General features: G+C 60.0%; 1 protein-coding gene across 1 annotated transcript; it reads left to right on the forward strand.

Moving 5' to 3' along the window:
* The first annotated feature begins 396 nt into the window (after positions 1 to 396).
* Positions 397 to 24,450, forward strand: CELSR2 (cadherin EGF LAG seven-pass G-type receptor 2). Its single transcript, XM_085561492.1, has 24 exons — positions 397 to 4,214; positions 6,315 to 6,962; positions 7,533 to 7,755; positions 8,272 to 8,387; positions 8,769 to 8,857; positions 9,511 to 9,668; positions 10,114 to 10,277; positions 11,170 to 11,295; positions 11,748 to 11,914; positions 12,570 to 12,755; positions 12,866 to 12,979; positions 14,491 to 14,665; positions 15,358 to 15,499; positions 15,881 to 16,001; positions 16,208 to 16,391; positions 17,178 to 17,279; positions 18,072 to 18,166; positions 18,246 to 18,455; positions 19,105 to 19,288; positions 20,381 to 20,521; positions 21,062 to 21,293; positions 21,649 to 21,831; positions 22,822 to 22,948; positions 23,887 to 24,450. Exons 1-24 carry the CDS (start codon positions 491 to 493, stop codon positions 24,196 to 24,198), a joined length of 7,923 nt encoding a protein of 2,640 aa, XP_085417618.1. The 5' UTR covers positions 397 to 490; the 3' UTR covers positions 24,199 to 24,450.

Raw genomic sequence — 24,450 nt, forward strand, 5'->3', positions numbered from 1 at the left:
ATCTCTGTGCTGTGTCACACACGTGCTCTCTGTCTCGTGTATGCTCCGCGTGTGTTTCACATGTGCTATGTGTGTCACATACGTGGTTCCCATGTCATATGTGCTTGCTGGTGCCTGTATACCCTGCGTGTGCGACGTGCGTGTTTCCTACGCGTGCAACACGCGTGCCTGCAATGCACAGGTGGGTGCAAGGCCCTTCACATCTGTGTATGTACGTGTGTGCGCTCAGGTCTCGTATGTGCACTTCACATGAGTGTGCGCAACCTGCGCGCAATGCGCGCTCGCTGCCCCCGCTCTGCGCCGCCGGTGCGGTTGCGGACGCCGCCGGCGAGTGCCGGGGGCGGCGGCGGCGGCTCCTTTAAGCGCAGCCGGGTCGGTGAATTGGCGGCTCCGCCCCTGCGGGCGCGCTCGGACGAAGGCGGGGCACAGGCGACGGCGCGGGTCGCTGCGGGCACCAGCTCCGGCAGCGGGGGCATCGCGGGCAGCGGCCATGGGCCCTCCGCCCACCTGCCGGGCCGCACTCCGGCTGCTGCCGCTGTTGCTGCTGCTGCCGCTGTTGCTCCTGCTCCTGCTGCCCGCGCCGGGACTCGCCACCGCCATCTCCACCGACATCGGCACCGGCACCCGCACCCGTCCGTCCAGCACGCTACCGGCGGCACTCCAGCTCCGCGGCGGCACCGGGGACAGCGGCGGCGCGTGGCCCGCTCCGAGCACCGGGGACAGCGGCGACAGCGCTGGGCCCGCACCGGCCGCGGGCGGCAGCGATGGGACGGCACCAGGTGCTGATTCTTCCAGTGGGGACAGCGGCAGCGGTTTTCGGGAGTCCCCAGGTATCGGTAGCTCCAGGGTTACCTGGAACACTGGAAGCACCGTGAATGCTGGAGATACCTGGAAGCCTGGAGGCTCTGGAGGCGTTGAAAGCACCAGGGACACTGGAGGCACCTGGGATAGTGGAGGCACCGGGGTTACTGGAGGAACTGGAGACACTGGAAGCACCTATGTCCTCAGGGGCACCAGGAGTGCTGGGAATACTGGACATGCTGGGGACACCAGCATTCCCATGGAGGACACTGGGAGCACTGGGTACTTGCTGAGCACTGGGAGTGTTGGGGGCACTGGGAGCACTCCAGTCCCCAGGGGCACCAGGAATTCTGAACTCACTGGGGAGACTGGGAGAGTCTCTAGAGGTGCTGTCAGCACTAGGAAAGTCCCCAGGGATACTGGGAGCACCAGAGATACTGAACATAATGGGGAGTCTGGGAAAGTCCCCAGCAATACCAGGAACACTGTGGACACTGGACGTGCTGGGAATACCAATATTCCCAGGGAGACCAGTGGCACTGGGGATGTGATGGACACTGGGGATGTTGTGGTGTTCCAGGCCACAGCAGTCCCCACGCCCCCCATACCTCACCACCGTCCCTGCCGCAGCCCCAACACAGCACCGCAGTTCCAGCCCTCCAGCTATCAGGCCACAGTGGAGGAGAACCGTCCAGCACACACTCCAGTGACACAGGTGACAGCACAGGACCCTGATGAGGGGGAGGCAGGTCGGCTGCACTACTCTATGGCTGCACTCTTCGACAGCCGTTCTGATGAACTCTTCACTGTGGACCCTGTCACTGGTGCCATCAGCACTGCTGCACCGCTGGACCGTGAGAGCAAGAGCACTCATGTGTTCCGAGTGATAGCAGTGGATCATGGTACACCCCGGCGCAGTGCCATGGCCACGCTGACGGTTACAGTGAGTGACACCAATGACCACGATCCAGCCTTTGAGCAACTAGAATACTGGGAGAGTGTGCGAGAGAATCTGGAGGTGGGCTATGAGGTACTGACAGTACGGGCTACCGATGGTGATGCTGGTCCTAATGCCAACATCCTCTACCGCCTCCTCAATGCTGATGACTCCAATGAGGTCTTTGAGGTTGATTCCCGCTCAGGTGTCATCCGTACCCGTGGCCCTGTGGACCGGGAAGTAGTGGATACCTTTGAGCTGTTGGTGGAGGCCACGGACCAGGGCCAGGATCCAGGTCCCCGGAGTGCCACGGCCACTGTCCGCATTGCTGTGGAGGATGACAATGACAATGCACCTCAGTTCAGCAAGCGACATTACGTGGCACAGGTCCCTGAGGACATGGTGCCCAATGTGGCGGTTCTGCAGGTGATGGCCACTGACCGTGACAAAGGCAGCAATGCACTGGTGCACTACAGTATTGTCAGCGGCAACACCCGTGGGCACTTCTACATTGATGCACAGACAGGCACACTGGATGTCGTTACCCCCCTGGACTACGAGGTCACCAAGGAGTTCACCCTGCGGATCCGGGCACAGGATGGTGGCCGCCCACCTCTCTCCAACATCAGTGGTTTGGTTACTATCCAGGTGTTGGATGTCAATGACAATGCACCCATATTTGTCAGCACGCCCTTCCAGGCCACCGTGCTGGAGAATGTCCCCGTGGGCTACTCCGTCATCCATGTACAAGCCATTGATGCCGATTCAGGTGACAACAGTTGGTTAGTTTACACCCTGCTGGAGACTGGCACTGGCTTCCCCTTCACCATCAACAACAGCACCGGGTGGATTGTGGTGGCCTCTGAGCTGGACCGGGAGGTGGTAGACTTCTACAGTTTCAGAGTGGAGGCACAGGACCATGGCACCCCCTCGATGGCCTCCACGGCCAGCGTCAGTGTCACCATCCTGGATGTCAATGACAACAGCCCTGAGTTCACCCAGCGGGAGTACAGCGCCCGCCTGAACGAGGACGCGGCAGTGGGCACCAGTGTCCTGACTGTCTCTGCTGTCGACCGTGATGCTTACAGCGTCATCACATACCAGATCTCCAGTGGCAATACCCGCAACCGGTTCTCCATCACCAGCCAGAGTGGTGGTGGGCTCATCTCCCTTGCCCTGCCCCTGGACTACAAGCTGGAGCGGCAGTACCTGCTCACCATTGCTGCTTCTGATGGCACCCGCCAGGATACTGCCCAGGTGGTTGTCAATGTCACCGATGCCAACACCCACCGCCCCGTCTTCCAGAGCTCCCACTACACCATTAACGTCAATGAGGATCGGCCAGTGGGCACAACTGTGGTGGTCATCAGTGCCACGGACGAGGACATGGGGGAGAATGCCCGCATCACCTACCTAATGGAGGACAGCATACCCCAGTTCAGCATTGCTGCTGATACTGGTGCTGTCACCACCCAGATGGAACTGGACTATGAGGACCAGGTATCCTATACTTTGGCCATCACGGCGCGGGACAATGGTATCCCTCAGAAATCTGACACAACTTACCTGGAGATTCTGGTGAGTGATGTCAATGACAATGCACCCCAGTTCCTCCGTCATTCCTACCAGGGATCCATCTATGAGGATGTCCCTACCTTCACTAGTGTCCTCCAGGTCTCCGCAACTGACCGTGACTCTGGGCTCAATGGCAGGGTCTTCTACACCTTCCAAGGGGGTGATGATGGTGATGGTGACTTCATCATTGAGTCCACCTCGGGCATTGTCCGGACCTTGCGCCGTCTGGACCGGGAGAATGTGCCGCTGTATTGCCTGCGGGCATTTGCCATGGATAAGGGGATTCCAGCCCGGCGGACACCAGTGGAGATCCAGGTGACAGTGTTGGATGTCAATGACAACCCCCCTGTGTTTGAGCGGGACGAATTTGACATCTTTGTGGAGGAGAACAGTCCCATTGGACTGGTGGTGGCCCGGATCACCGCCACTGACCCCGATGAGGGCACGAATGCCCAGATCATGTACCAGATCGTGGAGGGCAACATCCCTGAGGTCTTTCAACTGGATATCTTCTCTGGAGAGCTCACTGCCCTGGCTGACCTGGACTATGAAACCAAGGCTGAATACATCATGGTGGTCCAGGCAACCTCGGCACCACTGGTGAGTCGGGCCACCATCCATGTGCGCCTGTGTGACACCAACGACAACAGCCCCCAGCTCAAGAACTTCGAGATCCTCTTCAACAACTACATGACCAACCGCTCCAGCAGCTTCCCTGGGGGCGTCATTGGCCGCATCCCTGCCCATGACCCTGACGTCTCTGACCACCTCACTTATGCTTTTGAGCAGGGCAATGAGCTCAACCTCGTGCTGTTGGATCCACACACTGGGGATCTGCGCCTCAGCCCGGCCCTGGACAACAACCGCCCGCTTGAGGCCATCATGAGGGTGTCTGTCTCTGGTAAGACCCCTACCCATGGAAGGCACCTTTCAGGGGGAGTAAATTTTGTGGGTATATCGACCTCTATTTCTGCACAGAGGCGAGGTGTTATGAGGTCTCACTATACTGTTTTGACTGCCCCCACCCTCCAGATCAGAAGGGATGATGTGTTGTGGGGTCCCACCACCTCACTGAGGTATTTTGGAGTTCCGCCACCCCATCCTGGTTGCCTTCACCCTCCAGATCTAGTGGAGGGGAGATAATGGGATACTGTGCCCCCCTCACACACCAGACATCCAGGCTGGAGGCCGTCAGGGTCCCTAGCATGCCCTTTGCTTTCCCCATCCCCCCTGGGCTGTCCAGAGGTGGTCCTAGCACTTCTCTGTCTGTCACTGAGCAGGGTGGGACAGGACCCAGTGCATGTATTGGGGGAACAGAGGCTGGTGTGGGTCAGCAGGATCCTGGTACCCTTGGGGGCTTGTTATGGGGGTCTGAAGGGTGAATCTGGGGAGGCTCAGGGTGCAGTGCAGTACTGAGGGAGTCCTGGCACTGCCATGTTTGTGTTTCCAGGAGACTCCACTGGAATGAATTCAGTGCAGGAGACACAAGGCCTAGTGTGTGTATTTATGGGGGCAAGGTGGCCTCCACTGAGAGGTCCCCAAACCCAATGTGTGGGGGAAATCATTGCAAGATAAGGGAGGTTGTGCCATCAATTGTCAGCACCATTTGGGGGGTGGGGTGTCCAAGAGGTGTTTCTGGGGGATGGGGGTCACCCCAAGGTGGGGGAATACCTCCTTGGTCACCCCCAGGTCAGGGGGAAACTGGGTCACAGGCCATGCCTGATGTCCATTGTCCTCAGCCACATGGCCCCCATCACCCCATCCCTTCTCCTGGCAGGGATCCCAGCTCTGACCACACAAAGCAGGGGGCCCAGGGCACAAAGAGTGGGGGCAGGGACTCCCCCTCACCAAGCGCAGGGGCAGGCGGAAGGGAAACAAAAGGTCCAGCCATAGCTGGGCCCTCACAGCTGCAGCCATGGTAACCTTCCCCCTCCCCCTGCCCCCCCCACCAGCCATTGGCCACCAGTCACTGGCCACGGGCCACTAGGCAGCCCTGGCCCCTGCCTCCCCCTGCGGCACTTCCTTCTGCCTGCTTGGCCCCCCCACCTGTCCCCATATTCCCTTCATCCATCTGTCTGCCTGCTCCCCATCTGTCCTGCATCCCACCACCCTCAGCCAGGGGGAGGACGAAGAATAGGAGAAAGGTGGGTGCCCCAGTGCTTAGCAGAGATTTTTCTCCTCCACCCCTACAACCAGCACCAGCCCCACAACCAACACCAGCCCCATAATCAGCACCAGCCCCTTAACCAGCATCAGCCCCATACCCGCCCCAGCCCCAGAAACAGCTCCAGCCCCAGAAACCAGCATCAACCCCATAAGCAGTACCAACCCCATAACCAGCCTCAGCCTCATAGACAGAACCAGCCCCATAACCAACCACCAACCCCATTTAGGTGCCCCACCCCACAGTGTCCAGGCAGATGGGCACCCCGTGACCCACACTGTTCCCATTCCAAGGTCACCAAGTAGACTTGACACCCACAATCAGCACCAGCTCCATAACTAGCACTATCCCCATTCAGTAGTGGCCAGGTAGGACAGGAGCCTTGTAACCAGTTCCAGCCCCATTGCCAACACCATTCCCATCCTGCTGTCCCTACCCTGTGGTAGGTGGGATGGGCACCCCAAAAACAGTACCAGCCGCATAACCAGCACCAACCCTGTAACCATCATTGTCTCATTTCCTTGGTGGCTGAGCAGGAAAGTCCCCCACAGCCTGCACTGTCCCCACCTGAATGTATCATTTCCATGCTGGTCAAGCGGGATGGGCACCTCATAGCCAGTATTATGCCCATTCCACAGTGGCTACATGGGCCAAGTGTTTCATGGCCAGTGCTGTCCCCATTCTTTGGTGGCCAAGTCCCCATAGCACCATCCCCATCCGACAGCAGTTGATTCGGTTGGTTGCCCCATATCTAGCGCTATTCCCATCCCACCATCCTTTCCCAGAATTGTCCATTGGTGTCACTGACCCCCTCCTGTGTCCCTCCTTTGTCCCCAGATGGCATTTACAGTGCAACAGCTCAGTGCACACTGCGGGTGACGGTGATCACAGATGAGATGCTCAGCAACAGCATCACCCTGCGTTTGGCCGACATGTCCCAGGAACGCTTCTTGTCCCCCCTACTCAGTCGCTTCCTGGAGGGGGTGGCCGCTGTCCTGGCCACCCCCCGCCACCGCGTCATCCTTTTCAACATCCAGACGGACACAGATGTAGGGCCAGCTCGGATCCTCAATGTCAGCCTCTCGGCACTGCTGCCGGCGGCGGTGCCGGGCGCGTCACGGTTTTTCTCGTCGGAGGAGCTGCAGGAGCGGCTGTACCTTAACCGATCGCTCCTGGCAGCTACCACGGCCCAGCAAGTCCTGCCCTTTGATGACAACGTGTGTCTGCGCGAGCCCTGCGAGAACTACATGCGCTGCGTCTCCGTCCTGCAGTTCGACAGCTCCGCGCCCTTCCTTGCCTCCGACACCATCCTTTTTCGCCCCATCCACCCCGTCACGGGCCTGCGCTGCCGCTGCCCGCCTGGCTTCACCGGTGACTACTGCGAGACCGAGATCGACCTCTGCTACTCCAGCCCCTGTGGCAGCAATGGGCGGTGCCGGAGCCGTGAGGGTGGATACACCTGCGAGTGCCACGAAGACTTCACTGGTTAGAGTGACTGGCCAACCCCTCCTTGTAGTGTTCATCCTCATCTTTCCTCATCTAGCTCCTCTTCAGCCCTCTGTCTCTCCCTCCCTCCCTCCCTCTTCCGGTAAACTGGTGGCACTGGGGCTATACCCCCCTACCCCCACCCTGGGATTCCAGCCCCCACGGGACCCCCGGTGGAGGGTGCCAGCCAGGTGGGGGAGGGCATGTGAGGGGAGGGGGTATCTTTGGGTTTCCATGGTAATGGGAGGTGGTTGCCATGGTGATAGAGCTGGGGATAAAGATGGTGGGGGACAGGGAGGGAGAGGAGATCCCCACCCTCCCACTTAGGGTGCTTGGTGTCACATTGGAGAGCCCTGTGAGTGCCTGAGGGGAGAACTCAGGGGTTACTGGGGGATGGGGAGGAGAGAGGACCCCCAGCCCCCATTTTTGGGGTGCTGGTGCCATGAGAATATCACAAAGGGGAGCCCTGCAAGCTGAGCACCTGAGAGGGGCCACTCCGGGTTTAATGGGGAGGTGTGGGGGGAAGATGGGACTCCTTACCCCAGTTTTGGGGTTCTGAATGTCAAACAGGGGAGCACTGTGAGCTGAGTGCCCGGGGGGGCCGCTGCACCCCAGGGGTCTGCCGGAATGGGGGCACCTGCCTGAACCTGCTGGTGGGGGGATTCCGGTGCCAGTGCCCCCCTGGGCACTATGAGAAGCCCTTCTGCACCATGAGCACCCGCAGTTTCCCCCCGCATTCCTTCCTCACCTTTCGTGGCCTCCGCCAGCGCTTCCATTTCACCCTTGGCCTCACGTGAGCCTGGGGGAATCTGGGGAGGTGGGAAGTGTGTGCCCCTGTGGGTGTCACGTAGAGTGTGGGGTAGATGGTGATGTTTGTCCCATTGGCATGAGATGCGGTAACAGGGTGTGAGGTGATGGGTGTCTTGTGGGCACTGGGTGACTGCGTGGGTGCCCCCATTGGCATCATTTGGGAGGTGGGATGGTGGTTGTCTCAAGGACATCAGATCGAGTGGGTATGCCCCATTGGCATCATATGGGCTATGGGTGATGGGATGTGGGGTGATGGGCACCCTGAGGGCACAGGGTGGGAGAAAAGGGTGTGGTTGACCCCTTGGTATGGGGGGCAATGGGGTGGGGGACACCTTGTTGGGGGCACAGGCTGATGCATGTGAGCATCTCACAGTGGGTACAAGGTCATGGGGTGGGGCATGAGGGGTGCGCCTCAGGGGCACCACAGCATCAGGGGGTGTTGGGGAGTGCAAGGGAGACATGGTGGGATTGGGGTACCGCTGGCACTTGTGTCCTCCAGGTTTGCCACACAGGAGCGGGATGGGCTCTTGCTGTATAATGGGCGTTTCAACGAGCGGCATGACTTTGTGGCGCTGGAGATTGTGGATGAGCAGCTGCAGCTCACCTTCTCAGCAGGTACGCACTGCCCCTGTCGCGCCCTGGCCCCATACCCTGACACCCTTGTGGCATTGTATCCTTCACTGCATCCCTCATTTCATCCCAGAGATCCCATTCTGGTACTGCCTGGCACTGTATCCTGGGCATCATATTCCTGGCACTGCATCTCTTATTGCATTTCTCACTGCATCCCTGGCCTGCCATTCTTGATGCTGCCTGACACTGTATCCCCAACATCCCTTCCCTGACACTGCATCCTGGACATTCCCTTGCTAGCACTGCGACCCTTGCTTCATGTCCCCAACACTATATCCCTGGCACTGCATCCTGGGCATCCCATTCCTGGCACTGCCACCCCTCCTTGCCTCCAATTGTGCTGCCCTGATGCTGTGCCCACAGGTGAGACCACCACCACAGTGTCACCCTTCGTGCCAGGGGGAGTCAGCGATGGGCAGTGGCACCGGGTGCAGCTGCACTACTACAACAAGGTGGGGGAATGGGGGTCATGGGGGGGCACAGTGGGTGGGGAGTATTTGGGATAGACCCAGGAAGGGAAGATGAAGGGGAAGGGTGGGGGAATGGAGAGATGGGGGGGATCAGGTAGGGGATTTGCGGCACCTAAAGGACCCCTAAGGGATGTACCCACCCATGGGGGTCCCAAGGGATGGGAGATGGGAGATGCAGGAAGAAGAAGGAGTGGAGGGAAAAGAGGGTGTTGGAGGGATGAGGAGAATAGAGAGGACATTTGGGGAGCTCCAAGGGACTGTCAAGAGATGCCTCCATCCATAAGGACGCCAAGGGACCCTCACCTACTTCCTCACCCTTTGGCCCCATGAGGAACTCCACCTACTTTCCTCACCTGTGGGGACCCCTGAGGAATTGGAATGGGGTGATGGAGGAAGAGGAGGGTCAAAGGGATGGAGGCTTGTGGGGGGGATGAAGGGGACCACTGAGGGGTTTAATGGGGGCTGAAGGGATGGAAGGGAGCGTTGGGGGGTCTGAAGGGTGGGGGGCTGGTGGGCTGAGGGACATGGGAGCTCAGTGTGGGTTGGGGGGACAGAGGGCAGTGGGAGCATGAGGAGTGGGACAGAGGCTGCAGGATGGAGGTCCTAGGCCTTCCTGCTTAATGTGGGGCCCCCAGCCGGTTGTGGGGCGCTTGGGGGTCCCACAGGGCCCCTCAGAGCAGAAGGTGGCTGTGGTGACTGTGGACGACTGTGACACGGCCATGGCCCTGCGTTTCGGGCCCCGCCTTGGCAACTACTCCTGCGCTGCCCAGGGCACCCAGACTGGCAGCAAGAAGTGAGAGGGGCCTGGGGATTCCATGGGTGGTGTCCCTTGGGGTACCCATAGAGAGGTCCCTTGTAGATGAACAGTCATTCTATGGGTGTGGTCCCTTTGGAATCCTCACTGGTGAGAGGTCCCTTGGGGGTCACGGATCCCTACAAATGGGGGAGTCACTGGAGGTCCCCATGGGTTTGGGGGATTCTCTTGGGGTCCCCATGGCACTGGGGGGAAGTGGGGAGTCCCTTGGGAGTCTATTGAGTTCCCCATGGGGGAACACCCTTTGGCTGCTCCCTCAGGTCCCCATAGGTTTTGGGGTGAGTGAGTGTTCTTTGGGGTTCCCTTGTGACTCCCATGGGATGGTGAGTGGCTGGGTGCCCTTTGAGGTTCCCTTGGGGTCCCTATGGGTTGTGGGGTCCCTCGAGGGTTTCTTGAGTCCCCAAGGTGATGGTGGGCTCTGCAGGTCACTGGACCTGACAGGGCCACTGCTGCTGGGGGGGGTCCCAACGCTGCCCGAGAGTTTCCCGATCCGCAGCCGACACTTTGTGGGGTGCATGCGGCACCTCCACATTGACCAGCGCCCCGTGGACATGTCAGCCTTCATTGCTAACAATGGCACCCTGCCCGGTGGGCTCCAGGATTGGGAGACTGGGCAGGGGCTGGGGAGGGACTGTGCTCCTTCAAGCAGAGGGAGATGGGGTGTGGGGTTAAGGGGTACCTGAACAGTGGGGCTGTGTCCCCTGAATGATGGGAGGGGGTTCAGGGCTGGAGGGATGGATGGGGGTTCAGGGGGCATGGGGGATGCTGTGCCCTCTGGGTGTGGGATGGGAGGTTAAGGAGTGCAGGTGTGGGTTGAGGGATACCAGGGCCATGGGGGTGTGCCCCCTGGGTGTGGGGAGGGGGTGCCAGAGTAATGGGGCTGGATGGGGTTCCAGGGGACACGGGGCAGAGCTGTGGGGAGGGGGTGAGGGGCTGCCAGGGCCATGGGGCTGGAGAGAGGTCCAGGGTTGGGGCCCCCTGGGGTGTGGGATAGGAAGTCAGGGGATGTAGGTTTGAGTTCAGGGTTGCTAGGGCCACAGGGTGTGGGGTATAGAGTGGGAGTTTCTGGGGCTTGAGAGCTGGTTGGGGGCCCAGGTCTGGGCAGTGCTTGGGGGTCTCTGTGTCCCATGAGTGCGGGGAGGGGGTACCAGGCTCATGGGGCTGGATGGGGGTCCAGGGACACAGTGGTAGAGCATTCTGTGTCCCCTGGTTTGGGGTGGGAGGTGGGGGGCTGCCAGGGCCATCAAGCTGGAATGGGTGGCAGAGACAAGGCTGTGTCCCCTGGGTGGGGAGGTGACAGGACTGGGGGGCTGGATGGGGTTGTATCCCCTTAGGGGTGGGGTTGGGATGTGGGTGGGGGCTCAGGGGGTATTAGGACCATGGGGTTGGACAAGGGTTCAAGGATGCGGGGGTTTCTGTGCCCCATGGGGTCAGGGGTCCCAAGTCATGTGTGGCATTTGATCCCTGTGCCCCCTCACAGGTTGTCCTCCCAAGAAGACCCTGTGTGACACCAACACATGCCACAACGGTGGCACCTGTGTGCATGAGTGGGGGGGGTTCAGCTGCCACTGCCCACTGGGCTTTGGGGGCAAAACCTGCCAGGAGGGTACTGAGGGGCCTGGGGGGACAGTGTGGTGGGGCTGTGTGGGGTCCATAGGCTTGTTGTGGGTCCTTGGGGGGCATGGGAAGGGTCTCTTGTGGGTGTGAGGGGTGTGGGAAGAGGGTAAGGGGCATCCCTGCTTGCGTTTGGGGGTCTGTGGAGTTGTTGTGGGTTCATGAGGGGGTATGGGGGATCTGTGGGTGGGTGCAGGAGATCTGTGGGAGGGTGTGTTGGCATCTGTGGGATGTACATGGGGTCCCCATGTGGGGATCTGAGGTTGGGTATGTGAGAGGCTATGTGGGGCTGTGGAGGGTCCTGGGTGGGGTGCAGGGAGTCCATGGGCAGGTATGGGTGGTCTGTATGGAGGGGTGCATGGCTGTGTCATGGCACAGGGATCCCTGGGGTGGGCTTGTGGGGGGTCATGGAGTTGCCCCCTGTCCCATGTGCATGCCCCACAGAAATGGCAGGCCTGCAGCGGTTCGTGGGCAGCAGCCGCGTGGTGTGGAGTGGGCTGGCACTGCCCCTCTCCCTGCCCTGGCCAGTCCGCATCATGTTCCGCACCCGCCACCCCCGCGGGGTTCTGCTGTGGGTGGGAGCTGGAGGTCGCCTCACCCTCATCCTGCAGGTGGGCACGGGGGAGGCATGGGGAGGGCACGGGTGAGTCGAATAGGGGAGTTTTCCTGAGGAAGGTGTAAGGGAGGAGAGGTGGTTGCCATGGGGATGTTATTGATTTGGGTGGGAGTCATTGCCAGAGGAGGTATTGGTCTTGATATCATTGGCATAGGGGGTGTAGCTTTGGGGAGAGGTCATTGCCCTGCTGGGTATTGACTTGAGCAGGAGTATAGGGGGCTTGGCAGTGGGGCAGTGCCAGGGGTTATTGCTCTGAGGGTGGGGGTGTTATTGGCATTATTGGTGCTGGGGAGTTGTTGGCACAGGGTTTATTACCCTGGGGGAATCATTGCCCTGGGGGAGTCATTGGAATAGGAAGTATTGCTGGGGGGTTATATGTGGCCATAGGCAGGTAGTGGCGTGGGGGGTTGGAATAGGGGAGTTACCCTGTGCCAGGGCAGTATTGCCCTGGGGGGGGTTCTGTTGGCATCAGCAGTATTGCTATGGGGGGGTGTATTGTTGTTGGGGGGAAACAGTGCGAGGGGGTGCCACCCCTTGAGGGGGCATTACCTGAGAGGTTGTCTCATTGTCCCAGGGGAAACTATTTCCCGGTGGGCAGTGCCTGGTGCCCACCAGGTTTTTGGGGTCCTTGATGTGTCTACTCCTCACAGCTGAGCGAGGGGCAGGTGGAGGCTGGTGCCTGGCAAGAGGGGTCCCGTTTGGCCACACTGCGTCTGCCCCAGGCCAAAGTCAATGATGGTGCCTGGCACCACGTGGAGCTGGAGCTACGGGGGGGCCCTGGCCACAGCCCCTCTGCCACCCTCCTCCTACTCACCCTTGACTATGGCCGCCACCAGGTATGGGAAGACTGAGGCACAGGGCGCATCCACTGTGATGATCCCTGTGTGCCACCATGGCACCCCCTGTGGCACCCCAAGGCACCCATGGGGGTCCCTGTGCCCCCCAGGTGGTGGGCGATGTCCCTGGAGAGCTGCAGGGGTTGCGGCTGCGCACGCTGAGCCTCGGGGGGCTGCTGGGGGACAGTGGCACCGTGGAGGAGGGGTTCCAGGGGTGCCTGCAGGTACGGAAACGCAGGCCCGGAGGGTGTGGGGAGCATGGGGTGGCGGGCGTAGGGGAGGGGGGGTGGGCTGGGGGATGTGGAAGAGGGGATAAGGACATGGTGGACATGGTCACAATGGGAGGGCGGCACAGGGACATGGACACAGGGACATAGCATATGGGCTTGGGGAAATGGGCACAGGGATGTGGGCACAGATGTTGGGGATGTGGCACAGGGTGAGGACAGGGCACAAGGAAACAGGGCCTTGCCTTGGGGATGGGGACATGAGCACGAGGAAGAGAGAGACAGGGACATGGGTACAGTGCTTGGGGACCTGGCAAAGGGCTTGGGGACGTAGGTATGATGAAGGGGTGCACAGGGACACTGGGACATGTACACAGGGGTTGGGCACATGGGCACAGTGGGAGGGAGCACAGGATCATGGGCACAGGGCCTGGGGACATGAGGTTTGGGAAAGTGACACAGAGAAGTGGGGGCATGGGCGGGATGGTGGGGGGCACAGGGATGTACACAAGGACAGGGGGATGTGGGCAGAATGGGTGGGAGGTACAGGGATGTGTCACAGGGTTTGGGGACGTGAAGTGGGGCATAGCACAGGACATGGGGACATGGACAGGATGGAGAAGGGCACAGGGATGTGGGTACAAGGAGATGACACAGGACAAGGAGGCATCGGCTATGTGGGCAGGGGGACATTGGGCATAGTGACATAGGGCGCAGGGTCATCACCCCAGGGCCTGGGCAGGGTGGGGACATGGCTGTGGGGACATGGGTGTGACTGCGGAGGTCATGGGTCATACAGGGGGGTACCAGCTGGTGTTGGGGCCACCGAAGCACCCAGAGGTGACATGACTGGAGAGGGGAGCTGGTGTGACATAGTGGGTCCTGGTGTGGGGTTTGGGGTGTCACGTGTTGTGGGGGCAGACTGTACAGGGTGACACAAAAGGGTGACACAAAAAGTCGTGAGTGGTAGTGAGGGACATTGAGACTGGGCACAGCATGGGGGCAGGAGGGGTCATGGTGGCTGGGGCATCGCTGGCAGTGACAGTGACCCCGCACAGGGAAATTGAGTTGGGGTGAGAGGGTGTCCCAGTCAGTGAGGAGTCACTGCAGGTGACACAGGGGTGTCACCAGGTGGTGCTGAGCTTGGTACTGAGGTACAATGACAGGTGACACAATGCAGGAGGTTCAGGGTGGCACAGTGGGTCCAGTGTCATGGTGGGGGAAACTGAGGAGGAGGTGACACTGCAGGGTGGTCCAGGTTGTCCTGGAGTATCCTCTGTTGTGGCAGGGGACACTGAGGTAGGAATGACAGTGGGGCAGGGGATTTTAGGGTGACATGGTGGATCCTGTGTGTGGTGAGATCACACTGATGGTGACACTATGTAGGGAGTTCTCGTGGGGTCTCTGGGGAATGGTGGAGGAAATTGAGGCAAGAAGTGGAGTCTGTTGAGGGGGTCCAGGGTGGCTTGCGGGGGTCTTAATGAGGGCATTAATGAGTGACCCTGCAGGGCCTGCGTGTTGGGGACCCTGTGGTGACTGCGGGTGCCCTGAGCCTGGCACAGGCGGCGCAGGTGAATGTGGAGGGGGGATGTGCTCTGCCCGATCCCTGCGACTCGGGGCCCTGCCCCCCCCACAGCTACTGCAGTGACGATTGGGACAGTTTCTCATGCCGCTGCCACCCTGGTGAGCAGAGATCCCCCAGACTCCTGAAACCCCTTGGACACACCCCAGACATCTCCCAATAGCCCTGGAACTGACACCCCTGTGACAACTCCCTCTGCCACCCCAGTGAATGGGGACACCCTGAGACCTCCGAGACCCCCCAGCAGCTCCCCAACACTCCCTGACACCGTCCCGACACATGGTGCCATCCTGACATCCCAGGGTGCTGCCACCCCTGTGAAACATCTGTGACACCCCTCATTTCTACACCTTTGAATGGAGACTGCCTGACAACCTCTGGCATCCCCTGACACCCTGTGGGACACTGACACCACTGAGACACCTCTGTGACACCCCCTACTGCTACCTTGGTGAGCAGAGACCCCCTGGAACCCCCAACAAGTCACAACACCTCCTGAGACACTGCCACTCCTGTGATACCCCCACTGCTACCCCCATGAGTGGAAACCCCCCGGCACCTCCTGACAGCCCTGAGACACTGCCATCCCCAGCACTGCCACCCTGTGACATATTGCTCCAACAACACTACCCTTTCTGAGCACCACCACTCTACCCCTGTCCCCAAACCACTGCCACCCTCCCTTGTCACGGCCACTCCTTATCACTGTCACCCCTGGGCACTGCCCCTCACCCCCATCCCTGTCCCTCGTCACTGTCCCCTGTTCTTGTCTCCAACCCTGTCCTGTGCCCAGGGTACTTCGGTGACAGCTGTGTCAGTGCCTGTGCCCTGGACCCCTGCGAGCCTCCAGGCACCTGTATCCACCGTCCAGGCACAGCCCCCGGCTATGCCTGTCACTGTCCCCCGGGCACCTTCGGGGCCCTCTGCCAGCACCGGTTGGTGACACTGGGGCACACGTGTGTGCTGGGGGGCACGGAGCTCCTGGGGGCAGGGGGGCACTGTGAGGGGCAGGAGGTGAGGTGAGAGGAGGGTGGGCATATGGGGCAGGGTGGGTGTGCAACGGGCATAGTGCACGTGCAAGAGCTGTGGTGGGTGTGCAAATGGCAGGGGGAGTGTGGAAAGGGCACAATGGCTGTGCAAGAGCTGTGGTGAGTATGCAGGGGTCACTGTGGATGAAAAGTGGTACTGTGTCTGTAGAAGTGGCACAGTAGGGGTGCAAGGGGCACTGTGGGGGTACAGGTGGCACTGTGAGTTTACAAGTGGCATTGTGGGGGTACTCTGGCATGGTGCCTGTGTGCCAGTTCCATTGTCCCCAGGGAGGCGCAGCCATGCCCACGGGGGTGGTGGGGACACCCCACGTGTGGCCCCTGCAGCTGCGACGTCACCCATGGCTTTGACCCAGACTGCAACAAGACCACGGGCGAGTGTCGCTGCAAGGTGGGACCAGCCTTGTCACCTCCCCTGCCAACCTCTGCCATCCTCCTGTCACCCCTTTGTTTCTCCCTGCCATCCCACTGGCACCCTGTCACCTCCCTGACACGCCCCATCATGCCCTTAACAACCCCCCAGTCACCTCCCTGTCACCCTCTGTCAGCCCCCTGTCACCCCATCCCTGTGCCTGCAGTGACCCTCTGTCCCCCCAGGACAACCACTACCGCCCACCAGGAGAGGACACGTGCTACCCCTGTGAGTGTTACCCCACTGGGTCACTGTCACGCCGATGCGATGCCAGCACTGGACAGTGCCCCTGCAAAGCTGGTGTTATCGGCCGTCATTGTGACCACTGTGACAATCCCTTCGCTGAGGTGACAGCCAGCGGCTGCGAAGGTGGGGGACTGTCAACTTGTGTCACCCTGTGCCACCCTGAGTGCCCACCATCACCCTGATGTCATCCTCCATTACTCTCTGTCACCTTGTGTCACCCTGTGTCACTCTGAGTGTCAGTGACCAGGTACTACTGTCACTTTGCTATCACCCTGCTGACCCCATTGTCACATCATGTCACCTTGTTTCACCCCAGTGTTACTCTGTGTTACTCTGGTGTCACCCTGCTGTCATCCTGTGTCACACTACACCACCCTGTGCAATCCTGATGTTCCCCTGCTCTGCCACAGCTGTCATCCTGGGTACCAGTGAGTGCCATTGTCACCCTGTGTCACCCTACTCTGCCCTGTTGCAACCCTGTGTCACCCTGTGTCACTCCAAATGCCAGTGACTGGGTGCTATTGTCATCCTGCTGTCACCCTGTGCTACCCTGCATCACTGCCTTGTCACTTTGTGTCACCTGCTGTCACCTTGCTGTCACCCTGGCTGCTGGCAACTGAGTTACACCTACACCTTGGTTGTTGTTGTTATCCTGTTGACAACTTGTGTTGCGCCACTGTCATCCTGTGTCACACTGCTGTCACATTGCTATCACCATGTGCCACTATGTCACCCTACTTTTACCCTGTATTATCTTTTAGTCATCCTGCTCTGCCACTGCTGTCACAATGCTGTTAGCCTGTGTCACCCCATGTCACCCTGTGTCACCCTGGGTTCCAGTGACAGGTGCCATTGCCACCCTACTGTCACCCTGCATCCCCCATTTTGATGCTGTGTTGTGTCTTGCAGTGAACTATGACAGCTGTCCCCGAGCCATCGAGGCCAGCATCTGGTGGCCCCGCACTCGGTTTGGGCTGCCAGCTGCAGCCCCGTGCCCCAAGGGCTCTGTTGGTACGTGGGGACATGGGGACAGGACAGGGGTGGCACTGGGCACACTGCTAGAATGGAGCTGGGGGTGACACTGTGGTGACATCACTGCGATGGGGCTTAGAGGAGTTGCCACCACCTTGGCATTGCTTGGGTGGTACAGGGAGGTGACACTGTGATTGCACTGCTGAGGCACGGTGGGGAGAGAGGACACCATGGTGTCACTTCAGGGTGGTGATATGGTGGTGGCACTGCTAAGATGGGATGATACCATCCCATGTTGACACCAGGGGGACAAGTCTGGGATGTGTCATGGTGGTGGCACCAGATGGGATGGAGCTGGGGTGGGGCGACGCCATGGGGCATCGCTGGGACAGGGCAGGGACGTGATACTGTAGTGGCATTATTGGGTTGGTACAGGGAGGTGACACTGGGGTGGCACTGCCAGGATGGCTTAGGGGCGGTGACACCTTGGTGGTACCACCAAGATGGAGTGGGGGTGACATGAATGTGGACTTGTTGAGATGAAGCTGGAACTGCCACTGTGGTGTCGCTGAGAGAGAGTGTGACACTGGTGGCATCAGGACTGGTGGCTGTCATGGTGGTGTCACTGGGGGCAGCACAGGAGTGTGACACTGTGATGGCACAGCTAGGACAGGGCATGGCACCACTGGGACAAGGCTGGGGGCACCACTCTGGTGTCACTGCAGGGTGGAAGGGTGGAGCAGGAGTGTGACACTGGCAGCACTGCTGACATGCTGTGAGATGAGGTTGCCCCATTGTCCCCATGGTGCACTCAGTTTCCCTATCCCACAGGCACGGCACTGCGCCACTGTGACGAGTACAAGGGCTGGCTGCCCCCCAACCTCTTCAACTGCAGTGCGCTGGCTTTTGCTGCCCTTCGCCCCTGGGTGAGCCAGGGGAACACCAGCAGCAGCCATGCAACAGTGCCACTGGAGCTCCCTTGATTCTGTGTGTGTGTCCTCCAAGGCGGAGAAGCTGGTGGGCAACGAGTCACAGTGGGATGAAGGGCAGTCCCGGCGTGTGGCGCTGGCACTGCACGAAGCGATGCGTGAGGCCCAGGGGTACTTCGGCAGTGACGTGCACCTGGCATACCGCCTGGCAGGGGCCCTGCTGCGCCATGAGAGCCGCCAGCACGGCTTCCGCCTTGCTGCCACCCAGGACGTGCACTTCACTGAGGTGGGCGTGACATCACAGGGATGGGGACATGCCCGGAAGGAGAACGGGCAAAGCGGGAAAGATGATGAGCACTCCCATGGCGGGGGATGTGGGTGCATGAGCCCAGACACCAGGGTGATGGGCACCCTTTTTCGGAGGGATATTGAGGCAGGAGAGCAGATAACCAGGTGACAGGCATTGGGGAGGGAGGTTGAGGGAGAAGGAAAAGAGGCTGGAGTTACGGCGACCCCTTTGGGGAGGGTCATATTTAGGCAGAAGGTCAAACACTGGGGTGATAGGCATCTGCATGGGGAGGGGGGAGGTATTGGTGCAGGAGCCTGGCTGCCAGGATGGGTGGCACCCACCTGGGAAGGGTATTGATGAGGGAGCCCATGCACCAGAGTGATGGGGACACACCTGGAGAGGAATGTTGGTGTAGGAAGTTTGATGCCAGGGCGGTGGGCACCCTGAGCAGCGCGTGTTGGTGTGGCTCAGGGTGCACCCTCAACTTTGTCAGGGTACACAAAGTTCCCCGCTGCCAGTGGCAGTGGTTCCCCATTGCCAGTGCTAGGGTGCCCCAGCCATAGAGTCCTGCAGGGGAGGTTAGGGACTCCCTGCCCAGACCCTGAAGTGCCAGTTTCCAGTGCCACTATGTCTGCCTTTCCCCCAGAACCTGCTGCGGGTGGGCAGTGCGCTGCTGGACATGGGGAACAAGCGTCACTGGGAGCTGATCCAGCAGACGGAAGGTGGCACGGCCCAGCTGCTGCAGCACTTTGAGGATTATGCACGAGCCCTGGCACGGAATATGCCCCAGACTTACCTCAGCCCCTTCACCATTGTCACCCCTAACATTGGTCAGTGGGGACATGTGTGGCCAGAGGCCTGTGATGGGGGGTATGTGCCTGGGAACATAGGCATGCTGGGAACATGCGTGTGCCTGGGGACATACATATGCCCTTGGTGTGGTGCTGGGCACATGGGCATGGATATGCCTGGGGGATGTATGTGCTGGGGACAGGGATATGTGTGTGCTCGGGGACATGCGTGTGCTCAGGGAATGTATGTGTGTTGGGAACATGGATGCATGTCTGGGAACATAGACATGTATATACATGGAGTATGTGTGTGCACAAGGACATGTGTGTACACAAGAACATGTGAGCTGGGGACATGTGCATAAGGACACTTGGTGCTGGGAGCATGCATACATGTCTGACGGGTACCTGGGAACATTTGCTGGGGACATGGACATTTGTGTGGCTGGGAAACATGTCCTGGGGAACATGGGGGTGCCTAGAGGCATGTGTGTGTCCCTGGAGACATGAACTGTGGTCTCTGTGCCTGGGGTCAGTGGGTGCTGGGTACAAAGGATGCTGTGTTCTGTGTGTCCTGGGGTTCGTGAGTGCTGGGATCAGTGGGTGCTGGGGTCTGTGTGCCCGAGGTTTGGTGGCTGCTAGTGTCTGTAGGTGTATGGATTCATTGCTCCAGGATTGTTGGATGTAAGGGTCAGTGGGTGCTGGGCTCAGTGGGTGCTGCAGCCTATGTCCCACAGGTTGGTGGGTGGTGGGATCTATGGTCCTGGGATCTGTGTGCCCCAGGATCCATGGCTCTGGGGTTCATGGGTGCCAGGGTTGGTGAGTGTTGGGGTTGGTGTCCCCTAGGCTTGGTGGGTGCTGGAGTTGGTTTGTGCCGGGCTTGGTGTGCCCTGGGATTAGTGAATGCAGAGGTTGGTGTGCCCTGGGGTCAGTGGGTGCCAGGGTCTGTGTGCCTGAGGGTCAATGGGTGCCAGGATTGGTGGGTGCTGGTGTTGGGGTGCACTGGGTTTCATGTGCCCCGGGATCAGTGAATGCTGGGGTTGGTATGCCCTGGGGTTGGTGGGTGCTGGGGTCTGTGTGCCTCAGGGTTGGTGGGCGCCATGCCATGCTGTGGGTGACATGCTGCCACAGTGGTGTCAGTGGTGCGGCTGGACAAGAGCAGCTTTGCGGGTGCCCACCTGCCACAGTATGAGGCACTGCGGGGGGAGAAACTTCCAGATCTGGAGACAACCGTCATCCTGCCTGACAGCATCTTCCGCCCTGAGGACAGGCGTGAGTCTGGGGCATAGTGGGGACAGGGGGCAAGGTTGGGGACTCACTTGCATCCATGGGGCTGGCAGAGCTTGGGGGACTCCCATTTGGCCATGGGGACATGACACAGCTGGGGACCCTGGCTGGGGGCTGGGGAACCCCAGAATGTCCATGGGCTGACAGGGTTGAGAATCCCAGTGCCACCATGAGGACCGCAGGGTGGCCATGGGGCTGGCAGGTTTGGGACCCCAGGATGGTACTGGCATGGCTGGAGACCTTGGTAAGGATGCAAAGACCAGGGACGCCAGGATGGCATCAGAGATCCTGGTGTGGCCATGGTAGGGGGTAGGGTTAGGAACACAAGTGTGACCATGGGGACCTCACTGTGGTCATGGAGCTGACAGGGTTGGGGACCCCTGGACATGGGGACCGCTGGAGCTGGAAGTGTTGGGGGAACCTTGTTGTGATCATGGGGCTGGCAGAGTTGGGGACTCCAGGGTGGCCATGGGGACCCCAATGACATCTCAGATCATCATGCTGCCCCCTGCCCATGGCCCCCAGGCCTCTCAACTGGGCATGGGCAGGCACCGCAGGGCACAGGTGGGCAGGAGGAGGAGGATGAAGCAGGAGAAGAGGAGAAAGTGGAGGAGGAGGAGGCAGGGATGACTGTGGTGACCCGGCACAAGCGCCACCCACCCCTGAGTGAGGGCCAGGCCATCGCCAGCGTCATCATCTACCGTACCCTGGCCAGTCTCCTGCCCCAGCACTTCGACACTGACAAGCGCAGCCTCCGGTGCCACTGGGGATGGGGGCTTGGGGGGCCTGGGGGTGGCACATGGGGTGTCGGGGCAAAGCCAAGCATCTGGGGGATATAGGGAGATGGGGCCAGGGGTATCTGGATGGTTCTCAGGGGAGGGATGGGACAGGGGACACATGGCGTGCCCAAGGCTGGGAGGCACAAAGAGTGCCTGAGGATGAGGGGCAGAGGGCTGGGGAGGTGGCTCAAGGGATGCCCGAGGATGGTGCCCATGGGGTGCCCAAAAAAGGGCACAGGGGAGAAAGAGTGTGTGTGGTGCCAGGGCACTCTGTGGCACCAAGGTGGGTTTTGGGGCACACTGAGTGGGCTCCCTGACACCGATGCCCCCCAGGGTGCCCAAGCGCCCCGTCATCAACACACCGGTGGTGAGCATCAGCGTGCACATGGGCACGGATGGCGTGGGGGGCATTTGGACCCCCCGGGTGCTGGCCAAGCCCGTCACTCTCCAGTTCCGGCTGTTGGAGACCCAGGAGCGCTCCAAGCCCACCTGCGTCTTCTGGAATCACTCTCTGCGGTGAGGGCAGGACAGGGGACACCCCAGGGGTGACAGGAACACCCTGGGGGCACAGGGACATCTCAGCAGACAGGGACCTGGGATTGGAGATGGGAACACCCTTGGGGAAGATGGGTACACTCCAGAGGGACAAGGGATCTCCCCAGGGAGACAGGAGACCTGGGGATAAGGACAGCCAGGGAAATAGGGGATATCCAGGGAACACCCTGGGGGTATGGGGAAATCTTGAAGAGTCAGGGACAACATGGGGCAACACAGACATGCTGAGGTAACAGGGAACATGGCACATACTAGGGGAACAAGAAACACCATGGGGGGAGAGGGGCCATGGAAATGGGGACACCCCAGGGGGATGGGGACATCCCATGGATATAGGGGACATAGTAACAGAGATAGGGACACTTTGAGGTGACAGTGGGAATAGGGACACCTTAAGGGGACAGGGAATATGGGGACAGGGCAGATGGATGCCCCAGTAACTCTGCGATCATGGGTGAGTAACATGGGAACAGGACGTGAGGGGGCAGCTCCAACCCTGGTGGGTGTCAGGATGAGGGTGTGTCCCCAAATGGAGAGGTGTTTCCTCGTGACTGTCCCTGGTGAGTGAGTGTCCTCAAGTGGCAGCTGTTGTCTCTGCTGGGTGCATGGATGTCCCAGTGGGTGGGTGTATGTCGTCTGTGGATGTAGCTGGTGGGTGTGAGTCCCTGTGGGAGGGTGACGCCAGCGGATGTCCCCAGGGCGTGTGTCCATGGTGGGTTTAAAGGGGTGGAGCTACACAATTTGGGTGGGGTTTTGAGGGGCATGGTTGTAGTGCTGTGAATGCTGCTGGGTGTCCCAGTGTGTGACCCCCTTGGATGGGTGTCCTGGATGCCTGTCCCTGGGTGGGGGTGGATGTTGCTGGTGGGTGTCCCTGGTGTGGGTGGGTGTGTTTGTCCCCGGTGGGTATCCTGGTGGGTTCCGCGGCTTGTGTCACCTTCTGGTGCTGCGCAGGGCCGGCAGTGTAGGCGGCTGGTCGGCACGAGGCTGCGAAGTCGCCTTCCGCAACCAGAGCCACGTCAGCTGTCAGTGCCACCATCTGACCAGCTTTGCCGTCCTCATGGATATCTCCCGCCGAGAGGTGGGGGCATAGGGGGACACGGAGGGGTGCACGGGGACACAGGGTGACACAGGGGACGTGGAGGGACACAGTGACCCTGGGGGCATGGGATGACTCAGGGTGAGGGCCCTGGTGGGGACATCGGGGTGGATGCAGACACATGCAGAAATAGGCACAGGGTATCACAGGGCGGGGATTTTGGTAAAAGAGGAGGGACCGAGATAGGAGGAGCAGGGTCAGAGTGGAGGTGTGAGTGCTCTAGAGACGGAACTGAGAGAAGTGGATGGGGTTTAAGGGGGATGGTGCTTAATCCAAGGGGTATGGCTAAATCCAATGGGTGGGGCTCCCTTAGGCAGAGCTAAATGGGATGGGATGGGCTGGGCTATGTCAGATCTGGCGGAACACCCCCAGGTGCGGGGGTGAGTGGGACTCCACTGAGCAGGCTGGGCCGGTCTCCAAGGAGCAGAGCTGATGTGGGTGGGGTTACAAGAGGTGTGGCTGAGTAATGCAGGCGTGTTCGCAGGGGCTGTGGCTGAGAAATGTGGGCAGGGTTGAAAACTCTGGGTGGGGCACAAAGAGGTGTGGTCAGTGTTGTGGGTGTGGCTTCAGGAGCAGGGTCGAGTGCAGTAGGTGGGGTTGCAAGGGGCAGGGCTGAGGGATGTGGGTGGGGTTTTGAGGGCTGGGGCTTAGTGGTATGGGAGAGGTTTAAAATGTGGCTAGGGTTTTGAGGGGCATATGGTTGAAGTGCTGTGACGAGGGGTTTTAAAGGGTGGGGTTAACAGGGGCGGGGCTGAATAATGTAGGCAGGGCTTCCTATTGATCTGTGCATTGTGGGCAGAACTTCACAGGCCCAGAGACTGATTGCTTTGTTAGAGGGACCACGTCTCTGTTGACGGGGATGTCTGGGGGTGCATGCCCACTGAGTACATGCCTGACATATGCCGATCCTGGTGCTGCAGAACGGGGAGGTGCTGCCGCTGGCAGCACTCACCTACGGCTCACTGGGCGTGGGGCTGGCGGGGCTGGCGCTGGTGGTCCTGGCCCTAGGAACTCTAAGGCGGCTACACTCCAACCGCCACAGCATCCGCCGGCATGGCACAGCTGCACTCCTCCTTGCACAGCTTGTCTTCCTGCTTGGCATCAACCAGGCCGATGTCCCGGTGTGTGGGGAAAGGGGCCTGGGAAAGGCGGGAAGGAGTGAGGATCACTGGGAAGGGCTGGTTGGGTCAGGGGATCTCCTGCCTTTGAAGTGTTTGGGTTGGTGGGGCTAAGATGGGCATGGCCATGGTGGGCTGGGCCTAAGGGCTGGCATCTAAAAGACCCCGTCTGTAATGGGTAGGCTCTGCCAAAGGGCTGGAGTCTGTATAAAGAGGTGGGACTTGAAAAGCAGTGGGTCTGATAAACGGGGTGAGGCTCCCTTAGGGGTAAATCTTATCAAAAGGGATTGGCTCTCAAGGGGGTGGAGCCCATCAGAGAGGTGGAGCACTCAAGGGATGAGACCTATAAAAGGAATGTGACCTTTT

This window comes from Lonchura striata, chromosome 26, assembly GCF_050655825.1.
Source record: "Lonchura striata isolate lonStrDom1 chromosome 26, ASM5065582v1, whole genome shotgun sequence".
NCBI classification, from domain to species: Eukaryota; Metazoa; Chordata; class Aves; order Passeriformes; family Estrildidae; genus Lonchura; species Lonchura striata.

Excerpts from the sequence above, each read along its gene's own strand:
- CELSR2 (XM_085561492.1), top strand. The coding sequence starts at position 491 with ATGGGCCCTCCGCCCACCTGCCGGGCCGCACTCCGGCTGCTGCCGCTG. Across the intron at positions 6,963-7,532 it reads GTGCCACGAAGACTTCACTG|GGGAGCACTGTGAGCTGAGT; the intron begins GTTAGAGTGACT and ends AATGTCAAACAG. Across the intron at positions 20,522-21,061 it reads CTTCCGCCCTGAGGACAGGC|GCCTCTCAACTGGGCATGGG; the intron begins GTGAGTCTGGGG and ends CATGGCCCCCAG.